The sequence below is a fragment of the Hordeum vulgare genome, chromosome 4H (genome assembly GCF_904849725.1).
Source record: "Hordeum vulgare subsp. vulgare chromosome 4H, MorexV3_pseudomolecules_assembly, whole genome shotgun sequence".
In the NCBI taxonomy this organism is placed as follows: domain Eukaryota; kingdom Viridiplantae; phylum Streptophyta; class Magnoliopsida; order Poales; family Poaceae; genus Hordeum; species Hordeum vulgare.
In genome coordinates, this window is record NC_058521.1 from 248492751 (window position 1) to 248515628 (window position 22878).

Sequence of the window (22878 nt, forward strand, 5' to 3'; positions counted from 1 at the left end):
CGGGGACGTAGGGCTGGGGAGATCGTCCAGGCGCGGGCGACGACGACGATGCCTGCGACGGGGCTGCTAGAAGCCATCGATGTCGAGCACGGGTCCTCCCGACACACGATGCACCTCCGAGCGGGAGCCAAGGTGGTCCTTGACGGTCGGGCGAGCGGCAGGTGCGGTGCGCCCTGGGGCAGCAGTGACCGGCGGAGCTACGGTAGGCGGCGGCGTGCGTGCGATGTCTGTGTACGACCGCGTCGAAGACTCGCTCTCCGAGCTACTCCAGCGCTCCCCATGGGAAACACACTCGCCGGAGAGGGTTGTTCGACGGTCGACAGGGTCAGCAGCGAGGGCGCCCATGGCGCAGGGCCAGAGAGAAGAGGGAAGTGGGGCGGCTTGCTTGCGGGGACGACGGCGGCGGGCGAGACGGGGGAGCTAGGCTAGAAGGTGGAGGCGGAGCAGGGAGCCATTTGAACAACACTGAGAAATAACAAATAGCTGCAGCAGTTAGGAGGTGCGTGAAAAGAGAAAGAAAGCTGACCTCACTCGTAACCAAGCGTCTGTGCTATTTCCATTTGCTTTGTAGTACCATCAATATACAATGTTCTTTCAGTTGAAGTATCACCAGGAGGAAAATGGAAAGGAATGACCTGCAGAAGGATTTTTGAGGACAAATCAAATATTACTATGGTAATGATGAAGATAATACGAAATATAATACTAACTAACAAGGAGAAAAGGGATAAAAATAAAATAGATAATTATGAAGATGAAAGGAGCATGAGTTCTACATGAAGATGAAAGGACCATGAGTTCTACTTCTAGTTGAGCAAAATTAGAACTTGGATGTTAATTTACTTATTAAATTATAAGAAAAATGAAAAAAAGGCAACAACAAAACGCATTACATGGTGCTAAGTTATTAGGGAAATTCAATGGTAAGTTATGCTAGGTTCAGCCAACAAATTTATGTTAGACTTTGCAATAAGAATTTTTGCGAACCTGTATACAAGCTCCAGATTTGGCCTGCAATGATTTTTTTTGTCTCGCCAAAAAATAGTCGGACATGGAATTAATAGGCAAGGTTTTTCACCATCAAAGAAAGTGTAGTCCGTGAAATAATATCAGTTGGGAAACTTACAAGAAACCCCCATTGCTATAATAGGGCGTCGTATGATTTTCAAAGTCCGACAAACAAACCCAATTCTAGAAAGCAGTCAGTTTACCTTGTTGTTAGCAATTTGCATATGGAATTGCTCAACACTAGGTTGAGGTGCATTGTACTTCCAATTAGGGATAGTGCGAAATGAGCCAGCATGAGCCTGCAGAAGGTCACATGACAAGTATGGTTGAATAAATGCATGCACAACTAAATCTGAAGTCGTGACCATAAGAAAGATATCACAGTACCTCTGCAAGAACATCACTTATCAACTGCTCAACTCTGCTTATGTGGTCACGAGTGCCCAAAAGATCAACCAATTTTGTCTGTGACCAGGGTTGAACATCCATGTCCCTTGTTACTTGGATCTTTGCCCCTGACTGAAGTTGGATATGCTTTATAGGTTCTCCAGCTTTTCCAATGATAACACCAACCTAAAAGAAGTTACGAACATTATCAGTTAGCAGAGAAAAAAAACTACACATCATGCAACCTTGTATCAACTACAAGAACGCAGAAACCAAACGAGTAATCTCCCAAGTAGCATACCTTCTATTTGGGATATCAATCTTTTTTGTTGTAATACCACTCTGGTATCAATCACCATAAGTAGAATACGGATGTGTGTTTCCTGGAGAAGATAAGGGTGGGATGGAAGAACCATGGCGTGGAAACAAAACAACAACTCATTATATTACTAATAGTTGTAGATCTATTGAGTGAGAAGAACAAGCTTCATGTGGACAACATAAAATAGGACAGTAATACCAGTACATAAGTAATAAACTAATAACATTCAGAGCTGACTGAAAATATTACTGGAAATCACATCATTTATATACTACATGCAATAATCAAATATTTGGCTCTATGCCGATAGACAATCACCAATGCAGTATGTTACCCTTTTTTGCATGTTAAAAAGGAACCACAGAAACTATTGTCATTTGTCGCATCTAGCAGACAGGGGCCAGTTTCACAAGACAATGATTAAAATATTACACGATATAGCAGAATTAAACTATGAATACTATTGATCATCTACACAAGATATAGTTGCCAGAATTATTAACAAACTCTACTAATCATCCTTATAAGCCCGTGATAATATTGGAGCTCATTATATGGAGATCTAAACTTCCTAGCGAGGATAAAGGAATTGCTGGACGTTTTCTTGTTGCCTAGATCCTAGCACGGTTAAGCTTCACTTAGGCGGGCTATTTTTCTTCCATTGCTTCCTAAACATATCGCTAAATCGCATGGATCGCAATGGCATAGCAATACTCAACAGCTAAGGCCAACTTGGCGGCTGAGAGAGAAAAAGGAGATGATGAACTGCACACTCACATGATATTTCTTCACTACTTGTCACTAATGAGATAAAAAAATTAAGGGCCGAGTAATCGCTAAAAAGAAAGGTAGTTCCTTCACCAAATTAATATTTATCATGCCTTCATTATTTACAAAATGTTAACTATGTGAGATAAAGAAGTGCCTATGAGTATGTATCTCAAAGTCTGAAAAATGAATAGCCAAGAAACAACTATGTCGGCCTGTCACTGGTTCAAAAACCCCACACTACATATTTTTTGAACTAAAAATGCAGACGAAACAATGTTTTCTCAAGTTTAATTTCACACGACCAATTCATTGACAATATCATAAAAAAGATATATTGTGACCAGCATTTTTTTAGAAAAGGAGGTTAAGACCCCCGGCCTCTGCATCAATCGATGCATACAACCATCTTTATTACTTATTCATCAAAGGTCTGGCAAGAACATACATCAAGTCACCCGAAGCCCCCACTTACACCTACAAAACGCGATAATGTGGAATGCTCCAACTCCCCATATCTAAAACCGGTGTCGTCTCCGATCCATCTACATAACGTATCGGAACTAATAGCCGGTGCAACAGACCTAAAGCATACACCACATGCACACGTTTTAGAAGCCGCCATCATCATCGAACCGCTGACCCATCTTCAGAAGAGAAATGCACATCATCCTTGCCAGTCCGGCCATCCGTCGACGCCACCAAGGCGCCCAACAGCGCCACCTCCCTGCGCTCGTCCAGCCACACGCGAAGACTCTGTAAGATTTGTCGTGCGTAGCACCTGCCGAACAGGCATGACAAAGCGTAGCACCTATCGGCCAGGCATGACCTGACATTACCACCGAAGCTCCGTGCAGGACGAAGACGCTCCACCTCCTGCCTGTGTCTTCCAGCGCTGCTCCACAAACGATGCTCTCTAGAGAGGAACGACACCGAAATGTCGCCATCGTCCGATCTGGAAAACCAGATCCTAGGGTTTCCCCTGGAGCAGCACGAGTGGATCAACAATAGTTACAGGACAAAGCCTTCATCAAGGTAACGGCGCAGAACGCCGCCATCGTCCGCCGTCGGCTCGGTTTTCACCGGCAACTATGTCTCCCTACTCGCAGCCAATACCAGATCCTGCGACAAGCCCGGTCACGGGATCCCTAGATCCGCCGTCACCGGTGCCGTCACAAAGACTCACCACCAAGCCCGTCATCCCCGGCGGAGGGGACACCACCACCACCATGGTCAGATCCGGGTTAGCCGTCGCCGTCATCACCGCCACGACAGGATCTGGGCTGAACGCCGCCACCGCCACCGGCCACGCCCAGCCCCACCTTCATCTTCTAGCCACATCCAGCCGACCGGCACGCCACGCCCAGCCAATCTCCACCCGCGCCGCCACGCGCCGCTGCCGGGAGCTAGTGCACTGCCATGCCTTGGATCCGGATGACGCCGTCGCCGAAGCCGCCGTCCCGCGTCGCACGACATCGAACGAGGAGATGGGAAATCCCCGTCGCGGCCTACGCCTACCGGATCGGCGGCACACACCGGCGGCGGCGAGGGAGGGAGCTGGAGGCGGCGGACTAGCCCCGGCGGCGGAATAGTCACGGGAGAGACGCGAGGGGGTACGCGAGATTGCTATGGTGTCACTGTTTTTCTAGCCTATATCAGAAAGTATTTTTTAACGTAAATTGCATGTCAACAAAAACAAAGATGGTAAAGGGATTATGAGATAAGAAGATCCATCCATCCAAAAAATATTATTTTTAGGGAAAAGAACTAACATATCAAGTGAATGGTGGAGTTACCTCTAAAGCTATATTTTAATACTATAGCCATGTACTCCTCACATAGGTTCCAAAAATCCACATTATATATACCTACCACTTGGACTTGAGAACTGCCAATGAAGTCGAAGGAAGAAAGAAAGCTCAATTAGGAAAAGCCTATTGACCATTATTGCATCTATGTTGTTTTGTCTGACAAAAATATGTGAACATACGGTGAGCCAGGTCCAACCTAATGCTTATAAAACATATAAGCTAATCCAATAACTACAGACATGACCAAAATGTAGCAAGGAAAATTAGCCAAGTTATTTTGTACATCATGAGTTCCCTTTAGACCATATTAAGTTACAGACTTCTACATGCTGTCTCACTGAGCCTTTCATGATTTGAGACCTGTAAAACTAAGCTCAGGTTCACAAAAGAGTGGATGCATACACCCTAGTGTGAAAAAAGAGGAATTTAAAAACTAAGACGAAAGCTAAAAACAGCGGATCATGCCTCGGTAAGTTGCATGCAAAAGAAGAGCTTACGCGCTTTTATCTTTGCAGATATATACATATCATAGACATCTCAGACGACCTGGTATAGTCCATTGCCATGCCATATATATTGTTATTAAAAAACTAAAACATAAGCGTACACATATAATCATCTAGTTTTGCAAATGTGGTCAATAATTCCTCAACTCCAGCTTCTTAAATCGATTGTGCAACTACTCTAGATCAGAACATTCTAGACAAATGATTCTAGATGATACCAGGAAAATGCAATCTTACTATCCACTAGGGAAACCCATCTTGGTTGCACCTAATTTTGATCAGAGCATTAATGAAATACGAAACTGCTATTTCCTGTGATACACACCAACATACCCTGGAGAATCTTAGAAACACAGAAACATAGAAACACACAACGAAATTCACCAAAGTTACAGAAATTTTGAAATAGCATACACTCTCTCGAAACAGGCTTTCGCCCCGCTTAATATATAAAGCACATAGACCAGAATCCATACATCATATCCCAACAAAGAAATAAAAAAGAGGGTCCACAGGGGCAACAACACAATCCAGCCCGAGAAAAGAGAAGAAACAAAAGAAGCTAAGTAGCAAGCGAGGTAGAGGAGAGCCGTCGGGCGTCCACCATCAACGCGTCCAGGTAGTGCTGAAGCCGGTCCCGGTCTCGAGGCCTAACGAGCGGATGCCAGTGCTGCAAGAAGGCAAGGAATTTGAAGAACGAGTCAGATGCACGCCGCTGAAACACCTTCTCAATCACCATCTTATTGCGAGTAGTCCAAAGAGTCCACATCATAGCTGCGAAGACCAGCCAAAAAAGTTGGCGTTTACAGCCGGCCTGGGTGGCCCGCACTTGCAGAAAATCTGCAAGGTCATAGGCGTCCCACTCCGGCCCCAGAGCCTCACGTACAAAGCACCACAATGCTTGTGCCGCGACGCAAGAGAACAGAATATGAGAACCAGTCTCTAGGACGTGGCACTGGGGACAAATGCCGTTAGCCGGACCATGGCGTTTCAGCACCTCGGTCCCATAAGGTAAACGGTCTCGGAGAAGCTGCCAAACAAAAATCTTAATTTTCAAGGGCAACAATGCCTTCCAGAGTGGGGATAACCACGGGAGGACCAGCATCCTACACAACGCCAAGTAGGCTGAACTAACAGAGAATTCTCCCGAGGGAGAAAGACTCCAAGAAACACTATCGCTGACCGCCGAGACCAGGAGGGGAACCACTACCAGTAGTAATTCCCAGTCCTGGACCTCAGCTGAACCAAGTGGACGGCGGAAAGCAACATGTTATCCGTCCTCCAGCGCAGATGCAGAGACAAGGACAGTAGGGTCGGAGCATATAGCGAAAAGCCTCGGAAAACGAAAGCGTAGAGGCTCCCCCTCCAACCAGGGATCTAACCAAAACTGGGTCCCAGACCCATTGCCCACCGAGACCCGCAGACCCAACATAATCTCGTGCTTAATGCTCTGGATAGATTTCCAGAACTGCGATCCATTCGCGAGCGAGCAGGCCAAGAGGGGTCTGCCTCGAAGGTACTTGGCCTCAATCAATTGAACCCACAAACCCCCGTCACCCTGCAGGATCCGCCACACCGAACGGAGCATGAGGGCCACGTGCATGTGGCGGGACGCAGGTATGCCCAAGCCTCTCGGTCCTTTGGCACACAGATGTCGGCCTATTTCACCATGTGATACTTGGGTCTACCATTCCCTGCCTGCCAAAAGAATCTAGCCAGCTCCTTGTCAAAGGCGTTGTGCACACCTTCGGGCAAGAGATACATCCTCATCATATACATGGGGAGGCTTGCAAGGTTAGAGCTTATGAGAATGGATTTGCTACCTTTAGATGTGAACCTACCGCACCAGGGCTCCGCACGGGATGCTACTCGTCCGACAAGCGGATCAAACCCACTAACCAGAATCCTAGAATCAGCCAGGGGAATCCCCAAATACGAGATGGGGAAAGCAGCCAGCTTGCAGTTAAGGTTGTCCGCGATCCTGTGCTGCTCAGCCTCAGAATAGCCCAGGACCACCACCTCACTCTTATCAAAGTTAATCTTAAGCGGAGCAAAAGGAACTTAAGATTAGCAATGTCCGAGTGCGAGCCTGAGACCATGATCATGGTGTCATCCGCATATTGGAGGTGGGAAACCCCACCACCCGGGATGAGGTGGCCAACCACCCCCTGGATATGCCCGGCTAGCTTTGCCTTATCCAGGATGCCAACAAGGGCGTCAACAGCGAGATTAAAAAGCAGGGGGGGAGATAGGATCTCCTTGATTAACCCTCCTGGAAGCCCGGAAAAAAGGGCCTACTTTACCATTGATATTGATCGCGGTGCTACTGGATCGAACGAGTTGCATGATCCAGGAACACCACCTCTCATCAAATCCGCGTTGCTGCATTACCAACCTCAAGAAGGACCAATCAAGACGGTCATACGCCTTCTGGAAGTCCAATTTGAAGAAGACCCCCTTGAGTCCCTTGGATGCCACCTCGTGGACAATCTTCTGAAGGGCAATAATCCCGTCATGAATCCTCCAACCCTTCAGGAATGCGGACTTGAGGGGTGAGCAATCCATTTGGCCACACGGGACAAACGAGTGGCACAGACTTTCGCAAAAATACGCGCCAGCACGTTAATCACCGTAATAGGACGGAATTGCCGAATATCCGAAGCCCCAACTAGTTTGGGGATGAGAGCAATGACTCCAAAGTTAATCCTGCCCATGTCCGGGGTGCCTATATAAAATTCATGGAACGTGGGCATGATTACTGGGCGCACGGTCTCCCAGAATCACTGGAAAAAAACCACCGGGAGGTCGTCGGCCCCGGGGCCGAGCATGCCTTCATAGAAGCGATAGCCCGGCCAACTTCCTCTGAGGAGAATGGGAGAGTGAGTTCCGCATTCTCCCCGTCGGACACCTGATCAACTGGCGGCCAGAAGTTCTCATAAATGGAGGAGCCTCCCCGCTGCACAGCCGAGAATAGCTCCTTATACAAGGAGTAAATATGGAATGAGATGTCTTTTGAGTTTTCCAGAAGAGCATCCCCATCCCAGAGGAAAGGGATGACACATTTCCGCCTACATCTGTCGGCGATGGCCTGGAAATATACATGTTGGTAAGACATGCCCAAAATGTAGCAAGGAAAATTAGCCAAGTTATTTTGTACATCCTGAGTTCCCTTTAGCCCATATTAACTTACAGTCTTCTACATACTGTCTCACTGAGCCTTTCATGATTTGGGACCTGTAAAACTAAGTTCAGGTTCACAAAAGAATGGATGCATACAGCCTAGTGTGAAAAAAGAGGAATTTAAAAACTATGTCCAAAGCAAAAAATAGAGGATCTTGCCTCGGTAAGTTGTGTGCAAAAGAAGACCTTACGCACTTTTATCATTGCAGATATATACATATCATAGACATCTCAGACGACCTGGTATAGTCCATTGCCTTGCCATATATATTGTTATTACAAAACTAAAACATAAGCGTACATGATGGGGTTATAGTCCTAGGGTAGGGTCATAGGCCTGCCCTGAAGGTTCAACCCGAGGACTACCCCTCATAAGGGACAAGGCCCTTAGTCAGTTCCGACTGAACTAAGGAGTTCCCTTCATCCAGTCGGTAACAAATCCTCGACCGTCCAGTCGGAGATTAGGATTCAGAGTTTATCAAAATAACCGACTGGATTCCACTCTGTGCATCGTAACCCCCGTGGAGGGAAACGGTCATACGTTTCTATGTGCCTTTATTAGCATTTAAGACGTACGGTACCTGTAACGTAGGCATTTATTCGCCACTACTCCACCCCTGTGCACCGAACCGTTGGGGAGGGCAGCGCACTCTATATAAGCCACGCTCTCCCACTGGCGCAGGGGTTAGCAATTCACTATATTCTATATTCCACTCGACAACAAGCTCCCTGAGCACTGAGACGTAGGGCTATTACCTCCACCGCAGAGGGGCCTGAACTCATACAACCTCGCCGTAGCTAAGGCTCTTCCCATCCTTTCATACCCTACACATCTACTGCCAGGCTTATACCCACGACAGTTGGCGCCCACCGTGGGGCAGGGGTCTAAGCGACTTCCGGCGAGTTTGCGACTACATCATTTCGTCATGTCGTCCGGTGGAGATTCGGGCATGGGTCACGAGATCTTCTTCGGCGCTCTCTCCTTCATCGTCGACGATTCGGCATGGCTTCGGGATGCCCCTCTCGATGTTGAGGCGCTTCCCCGCCGCGGGGCTAGGCACTTCCGTGCCGGCGCCCGCGGTATTCTTCTTCTCCAGTAGTCGGCTTTGGTGTCGACCTACACCACCGTCACGCGTAGCAACAAGCGGTCCCGCCGTCCGCTGCTCCAGCGTTGGGTGCAACATGCCCAGGCGCGCCAGAACACGTCTTCACAAGTGGCGGTTCTAGAGTTTGTTGTGGTTGCCCCGCCGTCCCAGCGCTCGGACTCGGTTCCGACTAAGTTTCCTTCCGAGTACGAGGGTCGCCGGCCTGCAGCAGAAGTACACATGGCCAACTCCCATGAAGATCCCCGTCAAGCTAGCCGGAGCGAGCACGAGATCGGCGAAACGTCCGGCGCGCGACGTCCGCCTCGCCGTTCTGCCAGTCTACACACTCGGCGGAGCAACGTGGAGTTGTTCCGCACACCCCTCCTCAACTTGGTTGCGGCTACCAAGATAGCCGATTCCCTTCAGCCGACTGATTCAGAAGCTGGCAGGGGGATCGAGCAAATCCGCGCCCTATTGCACACGGCGCAGCAGCAAAATTCGGATGCCTCCCAGTCGCACAACAGGATCCATAATAGTTCTGTTCATGCGAATAAGCATCGGTCAATTCACAACCCTGGTTCTCGTCAGCGACACAGGGGAGGCAGCCGTTCCATAGATCCCGAAGATCGTCGCCGTTCACGCACCCCTCTGCGGGGTGGGCCCTACGGGCCCCGACATCATGACGATCAGCGTTCAGTCGGTGACACTTACGACCCAAGGCCCGACGCGAGAGGGCATATCGCCCATCGGAGGGTCGACAGGGGCCGAGCCCACCGCGATGGTTATGATATTGACTGTCCGAGTGGAAGCAGGACCATCGTTTCTGGTCCCGAGTGTTTTACTCGAGCCATCCGTTCAGCTGACATCCCTCCCAACATCCGATTGGCGACGGGAATTAGCAAGTTTACAGGAGAGTCCAAGCCAGAAACATGGTTGGATGATTACCGAGTGGCAGTCCAGATCGGAGGAGGAGACGACCATGTCGCCATGAAGCACCTCCCTCTGATGCTCGACGGCTCGGCCCAAGCGTGGCTGAACCAGTTGGCCCCCTCAAGCATCTACAGCTGGGCCGATCTGGCCCGAGTGTTCATCGGGACCTTCGAAGGGACGTGCAAGCGCCCTGCTGGCCTCGTGGAGCTCCAGCACTGCGCCCCAAAGCAGAATGAGCCCCTGCGTGATTTCATTCAGCGTTGGACAACTCTCTACCACACGGTGGAGAACGTCACAGAGCATCAAGCAGTCTGCGCCTTCAAGACAGGCATGCGGTACAGGGATCAGTACCTGAAGTTCGGCCGAACACGTGACATCTCCATGAGCAAGATGATGGAGATAGCAGCAGGCTATGCAAATGGCGAAGAAGAAGACCGCATCTGAAGCGGCAAGCAAAAAACAGTCGCCGATGGAGATGGGAGTAACACTCGGAAGCAGAAGCAGAAAGCTCCGTCCACTCCGCAGGCAGAAGCTGCAGCCGTAACCAATGCCAAGTTCAAGGGCAAAGGGAAGGCTCAGTTCACCCCCAAGAAGAAGCAGGTCAATAATCCCATCCTGGACCAGCCATGTCCGGTTCATACGAAGATGGATGAAGAGGGCAACCCCATATATCCGAAGCATACCACTCGATAGTGTCGCCTCCTGATCCAGGGGTTCGGCGAAGGGAAACCGAGTGAAAAGGACAATGAACAGGATGAGGAAGATAAGGAGGTTCCGTTCCCCCAAGTCCATGCAACACTGATGATTTTTGCTGACGTTGAGAGCAAGAGTCGATTGAAGCTGGTGAACAGGGAGGTGAACATGGCCACCCCTACCAACCCCAGGTTCCTCAAATGGTCTCAAACTGCGATCACCTTTGACCAGTCGGATCATCCGGCGCACATACCCACCCCAGGGAGATAGGCTCTGGTCGTCGATTCAGTGGTGGAAGGAGTCCGACTGCGCAAAGTCCTCATGGACGGTGGCAGTGGCTTGAACATCATGTACGCCGACACTCTCAAGGGGATGGGCATTCCGATGTCCAAAATCAGCGAGAGCAGCATGCAGTTCCATGGAGTCGTCCCTGGACGGAAGGCCAAGTCACTCGGCGAGATCGCGTTGGACGTCGTTTTCGGCTCCGACAAGAACTTCCGCAAGGAAAAGCTGACGTTCGAAGTGGTGGACTTCCAGAGCGCTTACCACAGAATTCTGGGCCGCCCAGCGTATGCGCGTTTCATGGCCCGTCCATGTTACGTATACCGGGCCGAAGAGTGTCTGCAGCAGGGATCAAGAATAGCCGACCAACAGATGGCCGTCCTCGAGCTTGACAAGTACAAGAAAACAGTCGACCCCGCTGACTTGATGCGTTCGAAGAAGCCAGCTTCTGATTCTGCATTCCAGTCGGCGGGACAGACGAAGAAGGTCAGCATCCACCCGACGGACGACACTGCTGCCCCGACGAACATCTCCACCACCATCGAACCTAAATAGGAAGCCGAGCTCACCCAATTCCTCCGTGAGAACTGGGACATCTTCGCATGGAAACCCTATGACATGCCAGGTGTACCCAGGGAGTTGGCTGAGCACCGACTGCATGTGGATCCCACCGCTCAGCCTGTCCGAGAACGCCTGCGTCGGTCCGCCGCGCATAAGAGGAAGGCAATCAGAGAAGAGGTAGCGAAGCTTTTGGCAGCCAACTTCATTCGCGAGGTTCACCACTCCGAGTGGCTCGCCAATGTTGTCATGGTTCCCAAGAAGGACAAGTCGCTCCGAATGTGCATCGACTTCAAGCACCTCAATAAGGTCTGCCCGAAAGACCATTTTCCGCTCCCCCGCATCGATCAAATTGTCGATTCGACTGCGGGTTGCGAGCGTTTGTCATTTCTTGATGCCTACTCGGGCTATCATGAGATTCGTCTGTATGGCCCCGATGAATTAGAAACAGCCTTCATCACCCCATTCGGGTGCTTCTGCTACATCACTATGCCATTCGGTTTGAAGAATGCAGGAGCTACCTTTACGAGCATGATCCAAAAATGCCTCCTCGACCAGATCGGTCGGAATGTGGAGGCGTATATGGATGATATCGTAGTCAAGTCACGCAAAGGTTCCAACCTGCTGACTGACTTGGCAGAAACATTCGCCAACCTTCGTAGGTACGATATCAAGCTCAACCCCGCCAAATGTTCATTCGGCGTTCCCAGCGGAAAGTTACTCGGTTTCTTCGTTTCCGAACGAGGGATCGATGTCAACCCCGAAAAGATCGGGACCATCGTCCGAATGGAGAGGCCGGTCAGAATACACGATGTTCAACGGCTCACAGGTTGCCCAGCGGCTTTGAGCAAGTTCATCAGTTGACTCGACGAGAAAGCACTTCCTCTGTACAGACTCATGAAGAAATCAGATACTTTCGAGTGGACAGACGAAGCCCAAGTCGTATTCGACGTCCTCAAAGTCCTACTTACCACCCAGCCGGTTCTTACTGCTCCGCTCAGTAAAGAGCCCCTTCTTCTGTATATCGCGGCTACAAATCAAGTCGTCGGCACTGTTCTTAAAGTCGAACGAGAAGAAGAAGGCAAAGCGTACAAAGTTCAGCGACCAGTGTATTACGTCTCCGAAGTCCTGACTCCTTCCAAGCAGAGGTATCCCCACTATCAAAAACTTATCTACGGGATTTACATGACTGCGAAGAAGGTAGCCCATTATTTCCAAGACCACTCGGTGTCTGTCGTTTCTGATGATCCGTTGGCAGAAATCCTCCACAATCGGGATGCATTAGGCCGAGTGGCGAAGTGGGCAATGCAGATGTTGTACTGCGATATCAAGTTCGAGGCCAAGAAAGCTATAAAGTCTCAAGCCCTGGCTGACTTCATAGCAGAATGGGTAGAACAACAGCAACCGACCCACATCTACTCGGCTCATTGGACAATGTTCTTCAATGGGTCCAAGATGTTGAATGGCTCCCGCGCTGGCGTTGTGATCGTATCGCCAAAGGGCGACAAACTCAAATATGTGCTGCAGATACACTTTGATTCCTCCAACAATGAGGCACAGTATGAAGTTCTCCTTTATGGACTGCGTATGGCCATCGCACTCGGTGTCCGTCGCCTGATGGTCTATGGCGATTCGGATTTGGTGGTTAATCAAGTGATGAAAGAGTGGCACGTCAGGAACCCCACCATGACCACATACTACAATGCAGTGAGGAAGCTCGAGAAGAAGTTTGAAGGTCTAGAACTCCACCATGTTCCGCGACTGAAGAACCAAGCAGCTGATGAGTTGGCAAAACTCGGATCCACTCGGAAACCAGTCCCGAGTGATGTCTGCCTCGAGCACCTCCACCTTCCCTCAGTCAAAGAAGATCCTTTCATGGAGGAACCAGTACAACCAAAGAGTTCGACACATCCGACTGAAGTTGACGTACCTGCTGTGGTTGATCTGATCATGGAGATTCTTGCTGTCACCCCCGATTGGACTGTGTCGATCATTGCATATATCCTGATGCAGAAGTTACCAGAAGACGAAGTCCAGGCCAGGCAGATAGTCCGCAGGTCGAAGTCGTTCACTGTCTTTGATGGCCAGTTGTACAAGGAAAGCGTTTCAGGCGTTCTTCAACGATGCATCTCCCCAGAGGAGGGGCAGTTAATCCTGGAAGATATTCACTCGGGAACCTGCGGTCATCACGCCTCTTCAAGAGCGATCTTCGCCAAAGCATTCAGAGCTGGTTTCTTCTGGTTGCAGGCAAACGAAATGGCTAAAGATATGGTCGACCGATGTGAAGGCTGTCAGTTCTACTCCAACAAGTCCCACAAGCCAACATCTGCGATGAAGACAATCCCTCTTGTGTGGCCGTTTGCAGTATGGGGATTAGATACAGTCGGTCCATTCAGGACAGGCCAAGGAGGATACACACATTTGTTGGTGGCAGTCGACAAGTTCACAAAATGGATTGAAGCCAAGCCCATCAAGAAGCTCGATGCCCTAACAGCCATCAAGTTTGTCAGGGACATCATCACGAGATTCGGTGTACCTCACAACATAATCACGGAAAACGGGACAAACTTTGACTCGGATAGATTCAAAGGTTTCTGTGCAAGCCAAGGTATCCGAGTGGATTTTACATCCGTGGCGCATCCTCAATCCAATGGACAAGCAGAGCGGGCGAATGGACTTATTCTACAAGGTTTGATGCCCCGACTCCTGCGAGAGGTGGGACATGCCGCTGACGCATGGGTCATCGAGCTACCTTCAGTGCTTTGGGGTCTTCACACAACCCCGAACAGATCTACAGGGCGATCACCGTTCTTCCTCGTTTACGGAGGAGAAGCAGTCCTTCCGAGTGACTTGCTTTACAATGCTCCACGAGTCGAACTCTTCTCCGAAGCTGAAGCATAACAAGCAAGGCAAGACGGAGTGGACCTTCTAGAGGAGGAGCGCGAGATGGCACTGACTCGCTCAACCATTTATCAACAAGATCTACGGCGTTTTCACGCACGACACGTCAGGAGTCGCACGTTCCAAGTAGGCGACCTGGTTCTCCGAGTGGATCAGCAAAGACCTCACAAGTTAGCTCCTGCCTGGGAAGGACCCTTCATCATCTCCAAGGTGCTGAACAACGGAGCATATAGACTCTACAACATCGACAGGGAGACAGACGAGCCGTGAGCATGGAACGGAGATCTCCTGAAGCGCTTCTACACGTGACCGTCGACTGAAGCAATGTAAAGAACAAGTTTTGGTGAAATAATATAAAGCAGATTGAGATTTTGCAGATCCAAAATTCTTCCGCGGTCGCAGACTCCGGTCTCAAAAAAAAACTTAGCTGTGATCCAGAATCGCCTAAGTACTAACTTTCTCCAAGTGTGCACTAAACGTCGCACTCGGGGACTTAACTGCGATCAAGAATCACCTAAGTAATAACTTTCTCCGAGTGTGCACTAAACGTCGCACTCGGAGACTTAGCTGCGATCAAGAATCGCCTAAGTACTCACTTTCTCCGAGTGTGCACTAAACGTCGCACTCGGGGACTTAGCTGCGATCAAGAATCGCCTAAGTACTCACTTTCTCCGAGTGTGCACTAAACGTCACACTCGGGGACTTAGCTGCGTTCAAGAATCGCCTAAGTACTAACTTTCTCCGATTGTGCACTAAACGTCGCACTCGGGGACTTAGCTGCGTTCAAGAATCGCCTAAGTACTAACTTTCTCCGAGTGTGCACTAAACGTCGCACTCGTAGACTTAGCTGCGATCAAGAATCGCCTAAGTACTAACTTTCTCCGAGTGTGCACTAAACGTCGCACTCGGGGACTTAGCTGCGTTCAAGAATCGCCTAAGTACTAACTTTCTCCGATTGTGCACTAAACATCGCACTCGGGGACTTAGCTGCATTCAAGAATCGCCTAAGTACTAACTTTCTCCGAGTGTGCACTAAACGTCGCACTCGGGGACTTAGCTGCGATCAGGAATCTCCTAAGTACTAACTTTCTCCGAGTGTGCACTAAACGTCGCACTCGGGGATTTAGCTGCGATCAAAAATCGCCTAAGTAATAACTTTCTCCGAGTGTGCACTAAACGTCGCACTCGGAGACTTAGCTGCAATCAAGAATCGCCTAAGTACTAACTTTCTGCGAGTGTGCACTGAACATCGCACTAGGGGACTTAGCTGCGATCAAGAATCGCCTAAGTACTAACTTTATCCGAGTGTGCACTAAACGTCGCACTCGGGGACTTAGCTGCGATCAAGAATCGCCTAAGTAATAACTTTCTCCGAGCGTGCACTACTCGTCTCACGCGAAGACTTAACTGCGATCAAGAATCGCTGAAATGGGAAAGCTTCCCGCGACTGTATCCTACAGATACACTGGGGGACTCAGCAGACCCTCATTGAGGCTGATGTGGATGTCAAGACCACTGACAATTACATGACTAGAAGACCCTCATTGAGGCTCATGTGGATGTCAAGACAACAGACAATTACATGAGTAACAACTCGCTCCGAGTGCAGCATGTCCGTCGCACTCGAAGACTTAGCCGCGATCATGAATCGCCTAAGTACTCTATTACCTTCGAGTGTATCCTACAGATCCACTCGGGGACTCAGCAGACCGTCATTGAGGCTCATGTGGATGTCAAGACCACTGACAATTACATGAGTAACAACTCACTTCGAGTGCGGCATGATCGTCGCACACGAAGACTTAGCCGCGATCATGAATCGCCTAAGTACTCTATTACCCTCGAGTGTATCCTACAGATCCACTCGGCGACATGGCAGACCCTCAGAGAGGCTCACACAGATGTCAAGGAAACTGACAGTTACATGCTCCGCATATTTGCCATTGGCTTCAACAAGAAAAGCCAAACAGAAACTCGAGCCAAAATGGTGTCAACAACTCTTCGGCAACAGAAGAGCAAAATATTTGATTTAAATTCGAAGTTCACCTAAGGATAGTTGACTCGGTGCGGATCAAGCTTACCCGCACCGAACCAAGAATGTGACGGCCAACAGAAGTGGCCAATGTTTCTTACAACCAACACTCGGCATACCGAGGTAAAAGTTTTCTTAAGCGTCGTCCAGATTGGCGCCATGACTGGAGGGCTCCACGAATGTGTCCAGGTCGATCCCGTCGGCGATGCGGGTGGCACTCTCAAGGAAGGTTTCCATGAAGTCTTCGAATCGAAGTTTCTTCGTGCTGGCGACCTTCAACGCTTTCACCTTGTCTTCGTGCACCTCCTTGCAATGCACTCGGACCAGGGACAGCGCAACGTCTTCAGGCCAAAGCTCCTTGTCGATCCGGCCGACGACTTCCATGACTGCACTCAGTTTGGGACCTCCTCCAGCCGAGTCATCAAGCCTTCTATCTCATACCGAGACTCGTCTTCAGGCCAAAGCTCCTTGTCGATCCGGCCGACGACTTCTCTCAGTCGACCGATGAACGGCCCAACTTCGCCCACACGAATGTGCACTCGGAGCAGATCTCGATTGGCGTCCTCGCCGAGTGGAATGTTCTCGCGAATCGACCGCTCCACGTCAGCTGCTTCAGCCTCAGCGTCCATGCAAAAATCGGCAAATATAGGACAAGCAAACAATAAGCGCCGAGTGTAACGCACATACCACAAGCACTCGGAAAAACAGGACTTACCACCCAGACACGTTATCATCTGTCGGGCCCAATCACTGACGTATTTTTCCTGCGCTATACATCGCTTGTTCAGCACATTCATTTGCCCCATCAGCTCAGACCTATGCGTCTTCAGCTTCTCAACTTCAGCAGTCAGTGCCTTGTTTGCTTCACGGGCCTGCTCCAACGACTTCTCTCGTTCCACCAGAACATCCTTCATGCCAGCCATTACAACCAGTGCCGCATCCAGCTCACCAGCAAACTGAACCTTTTCAGCCCTAAGAGTGTCGTACGTTGTCCCCATCTCGCAAGTTTTCTGCCAGCCAACGCCAAGAGACGATCAGACAAATCCGACAATAAAAAGTCTAAGTTCTTCAGACCCCTGCCGACGCAAGCAGTCGACAGCGGTCTCGGGGACTACACCCAGTGGGTTCACTGAGAGTGACCCCACTGGCTTGAAACTCAAACAGGTCCGCCCTATTGAGCTACATGACAACACCTACGCCTACGAGGCTAATAGTACGCGACCTGAGTAAAATTACTCTCGGGGACTCTTACAGTAGGTGCACTCCGTGTGCACCAACTGTTAGCATTCGACCAGATTAATTATGGATCTGATCACGTCAAAGACAATATGTATAAAGACAACTGCCGGTGCAAGCACTCGACAGAAGTCTCGGGGACTACACCCACTGGGTTCACTAAGAGTCAACCCATTGCAAAAATCACACGGTATCCGAGCACACCCACTGGGTTACAGGAGAAAAGTAAATACTTACTAGCCCACTTACTCGGATATCGTCCCGCAGCTCCAAGCTCCGCTGGTACAGGGATGCGATGGAGTTGTACGCCTTCTTGGTTTCTCCCGCCATCAGCTCCGCCTGCACCATGGCCCCTTGGCCGCTCCCACCGGATCCTCTGGGAGGCCTTGGATGTTGTACTCGACGTTCGATGGGCCTGGCATCGTTGGAGGCTCCTTAGGCATCCCAAGCCCCGCTCCATTCGATTCAGCAGCAACCAGCGCCGTTTCAGTCGACGGCATCGCCTCAGTCGGCGGCACGTCCGCGGCGAGAGCAGCAACTAGCGGAACGGCCTCAAGTACAGGCACTGCAACTTGCTCAGACCTTCCCTGGTCACCCTCATCCACGTAAATCGCCCCTGAGAGAAACCCGACCGAATGGCGTGAGATCACAGGAAAAAGGCAAGACCGAAGAAAGAATTCATGATGCAGTAATGCAAACTCTCGGGATCGCTATGACGCACCTGGTTGAGACGAGACAACATTGTCCGTGTCCATGGGATCATCCCCCTGGTGCGCCGGAGAGGTGGCAGAGGTTGCGACTTTGTCGAGTGAAATTCATTCGACCATCAAACAGGAGTTCAATCGAATAACAGAAGAAGTTAGAAGAACAATGCACTTACATTGAGGTGACGGGAACGATGACCCTCATCCGCGGCAAAGCCTTCTAAGGTTTAGACCCGCTCGGTTTGGCCACCTTCGAAGGCTGACCCACAGGCACGGCAGCAGCGTCCCTGGTCCTTTTGGTGCTCCGGGCACTCGGGACCACGGGAACAATCGGCGGGGCGCTCGAGGATGCTGGAGGGGCCGAGGGAGCTGCAGGTTCATGTCGGCGCTTGGTTCGATGCTCTGGCGGCGGGGGTGGCGAGTTCTGCTCTTCGTCTTCCTCCTCCTCTTCACCAGTTTCCTCCTCCGTCTCGCCACTGTCGGAGACGTACTCGACGCTTTCCACACTGCCCTACTGGCTGCCCTCCTCCTCCTCCTTGGCCGGGTTCCCATTCGAGACGGGAGAGAACCAGTTGGTCCACTTCTGCATAAAATACAGTCGGTGACATCAGACGTCAGACAGTGATTCAAGACAGCGATGAATCTAAGACAGTTATGTGCACTCGACAAGTTGTACTCACCTCGTTCGGAGGAGGGTTGTCCGCGCGGAAAGCCTTCACTCGCTGGGACCCTCTGGGGTTCTCGCAGGCGCCTGTGATCTGGAGCACCCATGATGCCACTGTCTCCCCAGTCACGCACTCGACGTTGGTCCGAGTGGAATCTTCGGGTCCCGTGTAATGCCACGTGGCGTGGTCTCGGGCCTGCAGTGGTTGGATGCGCCGGCCGAGGAAAACCTCCAGCAAATCTATGCCGGTGACTCCCTTTCTGACGACATCTAGGAGTGCGTCGACCAGGGGCTGGATATGGATCTTCTCCCCTCGTGGGCGCGAGCTGCTTAGGCGGATCTGGTCGATCTAAGCTAAAAGGAGGTAGCCTTATCGTGGCATTCGGGCAAGCGATGTCCTGGTAGTAGAACCATGTCGACTGCCAGTTCCTAACCGATTCACTCAGCTGAAGAGCGGGATAACTACTTTTGCTCTTCTTTTGGAAGCCTAAACCCCCACAGAGCTGGGGAAGGTGAGTCTTATCATCCGACTGATTAAGTCGTTTGATTGTTTGGGACCTAGCAGAGAAGATATGTTTGAAAAGCCCCCAATGGGGGGGGACGGCCGATGAAGCACTCGCACAAGACTATGAAAGCAGAGAGATGAGCTATAGCATTCGGGGGAAAGTGGTGAAGCTACCCCCCGAAGTGGTTCATTATGCCGTTGAAGAAAGGATGCGGGGGCAGGGAGAAACCTCGGTATACGTGGCTGAGCAGCAGGACGCGCTCCCCCTCCCGGGGCGTCGGCTCGATCTCATTCTCCGCCGGCAACCTCCACGACTTGTGCACAATCATCCCGTGCTCCACCAGCTCCAGAAGATACCCCTCCGTCACCGTGGAGGGGAGGAAGTCCCCCTGGATCCACCCCGCCGGCAACGCTCGCTGCCGCTGTTGAGCAGGAGCCACCGCCTTCCCCTTCTTCTTCTTCGCCTCCAGCTTGCTAGTCTGTACCTTGGTCATGGCGGAAGCTGCGGGTCCGCGGAGGAGAAGGAAAAGGAAGGAGCTTGGGTGCGCAGGAGGAGGCGAGAGGAGCGGAGCAATCAAAGGCAAGAGATACGGCGAGCGTAAAGAGAAAACCCTCGCCGCTGAGGTTTAAGTAAGGTTTCAACAGCGTCACTGGCAGGTGGCTCCGAAACCTTATCCCCCGACCAACCGCGGTGATATCAGTGGAGAAGATGAAGGTGCGGGAATCGAGGCGTCAGGTGCTACTCGAGCGCGATGTCGTCATCCCCGCTGAGCGCGCGGTAACCGAAATTTGAGGATCCCGGAAAATCCGCCGCTGTCAGTTGACTGGTCACGTCAGGAGATACCCTGGAAGCACTCGGTTTCCGATAGTTTGTTCCACCAATACTTCCACTCGGATCGTTGGTCAAAAAAGATAAAATGGATCGAGGCATGCAACGCCAAAGTCACATCCGTTCCAGTCGGATCCAAACTTCAAGCATCGCTTCGTCGTTCCAACCCCAATCCATTCGGGGACTAATGATGGGGTTATAGTCCTAGGGTAGGATCATCGGCCTGCCCTGAAGGTCCAACCCAAGGACTACCCCTCATAAGGGACAAGGCCCTTTGTCAGTTCCGACTGAACTAAGGAGTTCCCTTCATCCAGTCGGTAACAGATCCTCGACCGTCCAGTCGGAGATTAGCATTCGGAGTTTATCAAACTAACCGACTGGATTCCACTCTGTGCATCGTAACCCCCGTGGAGGGAAACGATCATACGTTTCTATGTGCCTTTATTAACATTTAAGACGTACATTACTTGTAACGTAGGCATTTATTCGCCACTACTCCACCCCTGTGCACCGAACCGTTGGGGAGGGCAGCGCACTCTTTATAAGCCACCCTCTCCCACTGGCGCAGGGGTTAGCAATTCACTGTATTCTATATTCCACTCGACAACAAGCTCCCTGAGCACTTTACTCTCAGGCTCTGCCCATCCTTTCGTACCCTACACATCTACTCTCAGGCTTATACCCACGACAGTACACATATAATCATCTGGTTTTGCAAATGTGGTCAATAATTCCTCAACTCCAGCTTCTTAAATAGATTGTTGAACTACTCTAGATTTGAACATTCTAAACAAAAGCATTCTAGATGATACTAGGAAACTGCAATCTACTATCCACTGGGGAAACCCATCTTGGTTGCACCTAATTTTGATCAGAGCATTAATGAAATACGAAACTGCTATTTCCTACAATACACACCAACATACCCTGGAGAATCTTACAAACACGGAAACACAGAACGAAATTCACCAAAGTTGCAGAAATTTTGAAATAGCATACATGTTGGTAAGTTAAATTAGAGTGCACTGATTCTCAGCATTATACCAAAGAGTAGGGGGGCATGAGATGAACACAAATAAAGCCACAGAAAAACTTCACGCACCTCAAGTCCTCAACTCGGCTTGTTCGCCAAACCTAAGCTGCCACTCGTTGTGTCTGCTCAAGCGCCATGGAAGAAACCCTTCGGATGCATCGCCACAATAGGCTTTGGAAACGGATCCTGCTGGACTTCAAGTCTGCCATTAGCCCATTACCGCAGACATGTATGATGTGTTCTTGTATGTGTACGCCGGGGGCGACCCCTGCACAAGACTTGACAGGTTTCACACGAGACGGCCACTGGCGCAGTACAACGGATGGGTCCCTAAGACGCAGACCTCGTGGGTGCTCACACCGCCGGTAGGGCAGCTGCTTCCATGTATGGTCCAACTTCCGGTGACTGTCGCCTCTCGGCCATCTCCAGGAAAGCAGCGACACACCACATCGCCTTCGGGGCCGATGAGACCAATAGATGACGGAGGGGTAGCTGAGAGGTGGTGCGTCGACGACGGACGGCGAGGGATGTCGGCGACGAACGGGTGATGCTCGCCTGCGAGGGATCTGCCGGAGGCGGAGGCGCGTGGCATGCTCCCTTTTTTCTCTGTACGTCTCTGTCTCTCTCCCTCTAGAAGAATAAGGAAAGAACGAAAGATTGACGGTGGATAATGAGGCCCAGCTGGAGATATTTTGATGGCCTCTAACGGTAATATCTCCGAGTCAGATGAAATAATAAAAACAAAGGAAAAAAGAAAAATGGGCAAACACGTGTCAACCAGGAGGGGTCCATCGCTTACCAATAGCATAGACTCTAACAGTCGAAGAGATCAGCAGGTACAAGGATAACAGAGACAGAGATAAAGGCTTCGTCAGCAAAGACGAGAGCGGGGCCCTTTTGAAAATCAGAAATAAAAGGGGCGATCAACGAATTGACCAGGTGTAAGAAGAAAAGGTAATATCCTCGGGTAAGGCAAAGCACATTCGAAGACTGCCTTTCGATTCGTATCCTCGGAAAATAACGAGCTATTAAAAAAGAGAAATGTGGAGACACGGAAAGGGAAAGGATTGAGTAGGCCGGAAGCCTATTTGAAAATAGGAAAAAAGGGTCTTTCGATCGGAAAGCATTGTTGTTTACCTGGGATTATTTTATCCTTCCCCTGGGGACCATTTGCCTAAATGCTTCGCCTGGCTAACCAGATAGATTACTTTACGTCTCTGTCTCTCTCCCTCTCTAGGAGAATAAGGAAAGAACGAAACATTGACGGTGGATAATGGGGCCCAACTGGAGATATTTTGATGGCCTCTAACAGTAATATCTCCGAGTCAGATGAAATAATAGAAACAAAGGAAAAAAGAAAAATGGGCAAACACGTGTCAACCACGAGGGGTCCATCGCTTACCACTGGAATTGCATGTGGAGAGCCTGCTTAGTAGCTATAGTA

General features: G+C 50.3%; 1 protein-coding gene across 1 annotated transcript; it reads right to left on the reverse strand.

Moving 5' to 3' along the window:
* Positions 1-527: 527 nt before the first annotated feature.
* On the reverse strand, positions 528-3543 carry LOC123450428. Its single transcript, XM_045127684.1, has 5 exons — positions 3506-3543; positions 3122-3266; positions 1396-1581; positions 1212-1307; positions 528-635 (listed from the first exon to the last, which is right to left on the reverse strand). The coding sequence occupies exons 1-5, from the start codon at positions 3541-3543 to the stop codon at positions 528-530; spliced, it is 573 nt and encodes a 190-aa protein (XP_044983619.1).
* Between the last annotated feature and the right edge of the window lie 19335 nt (positions 3544-22878).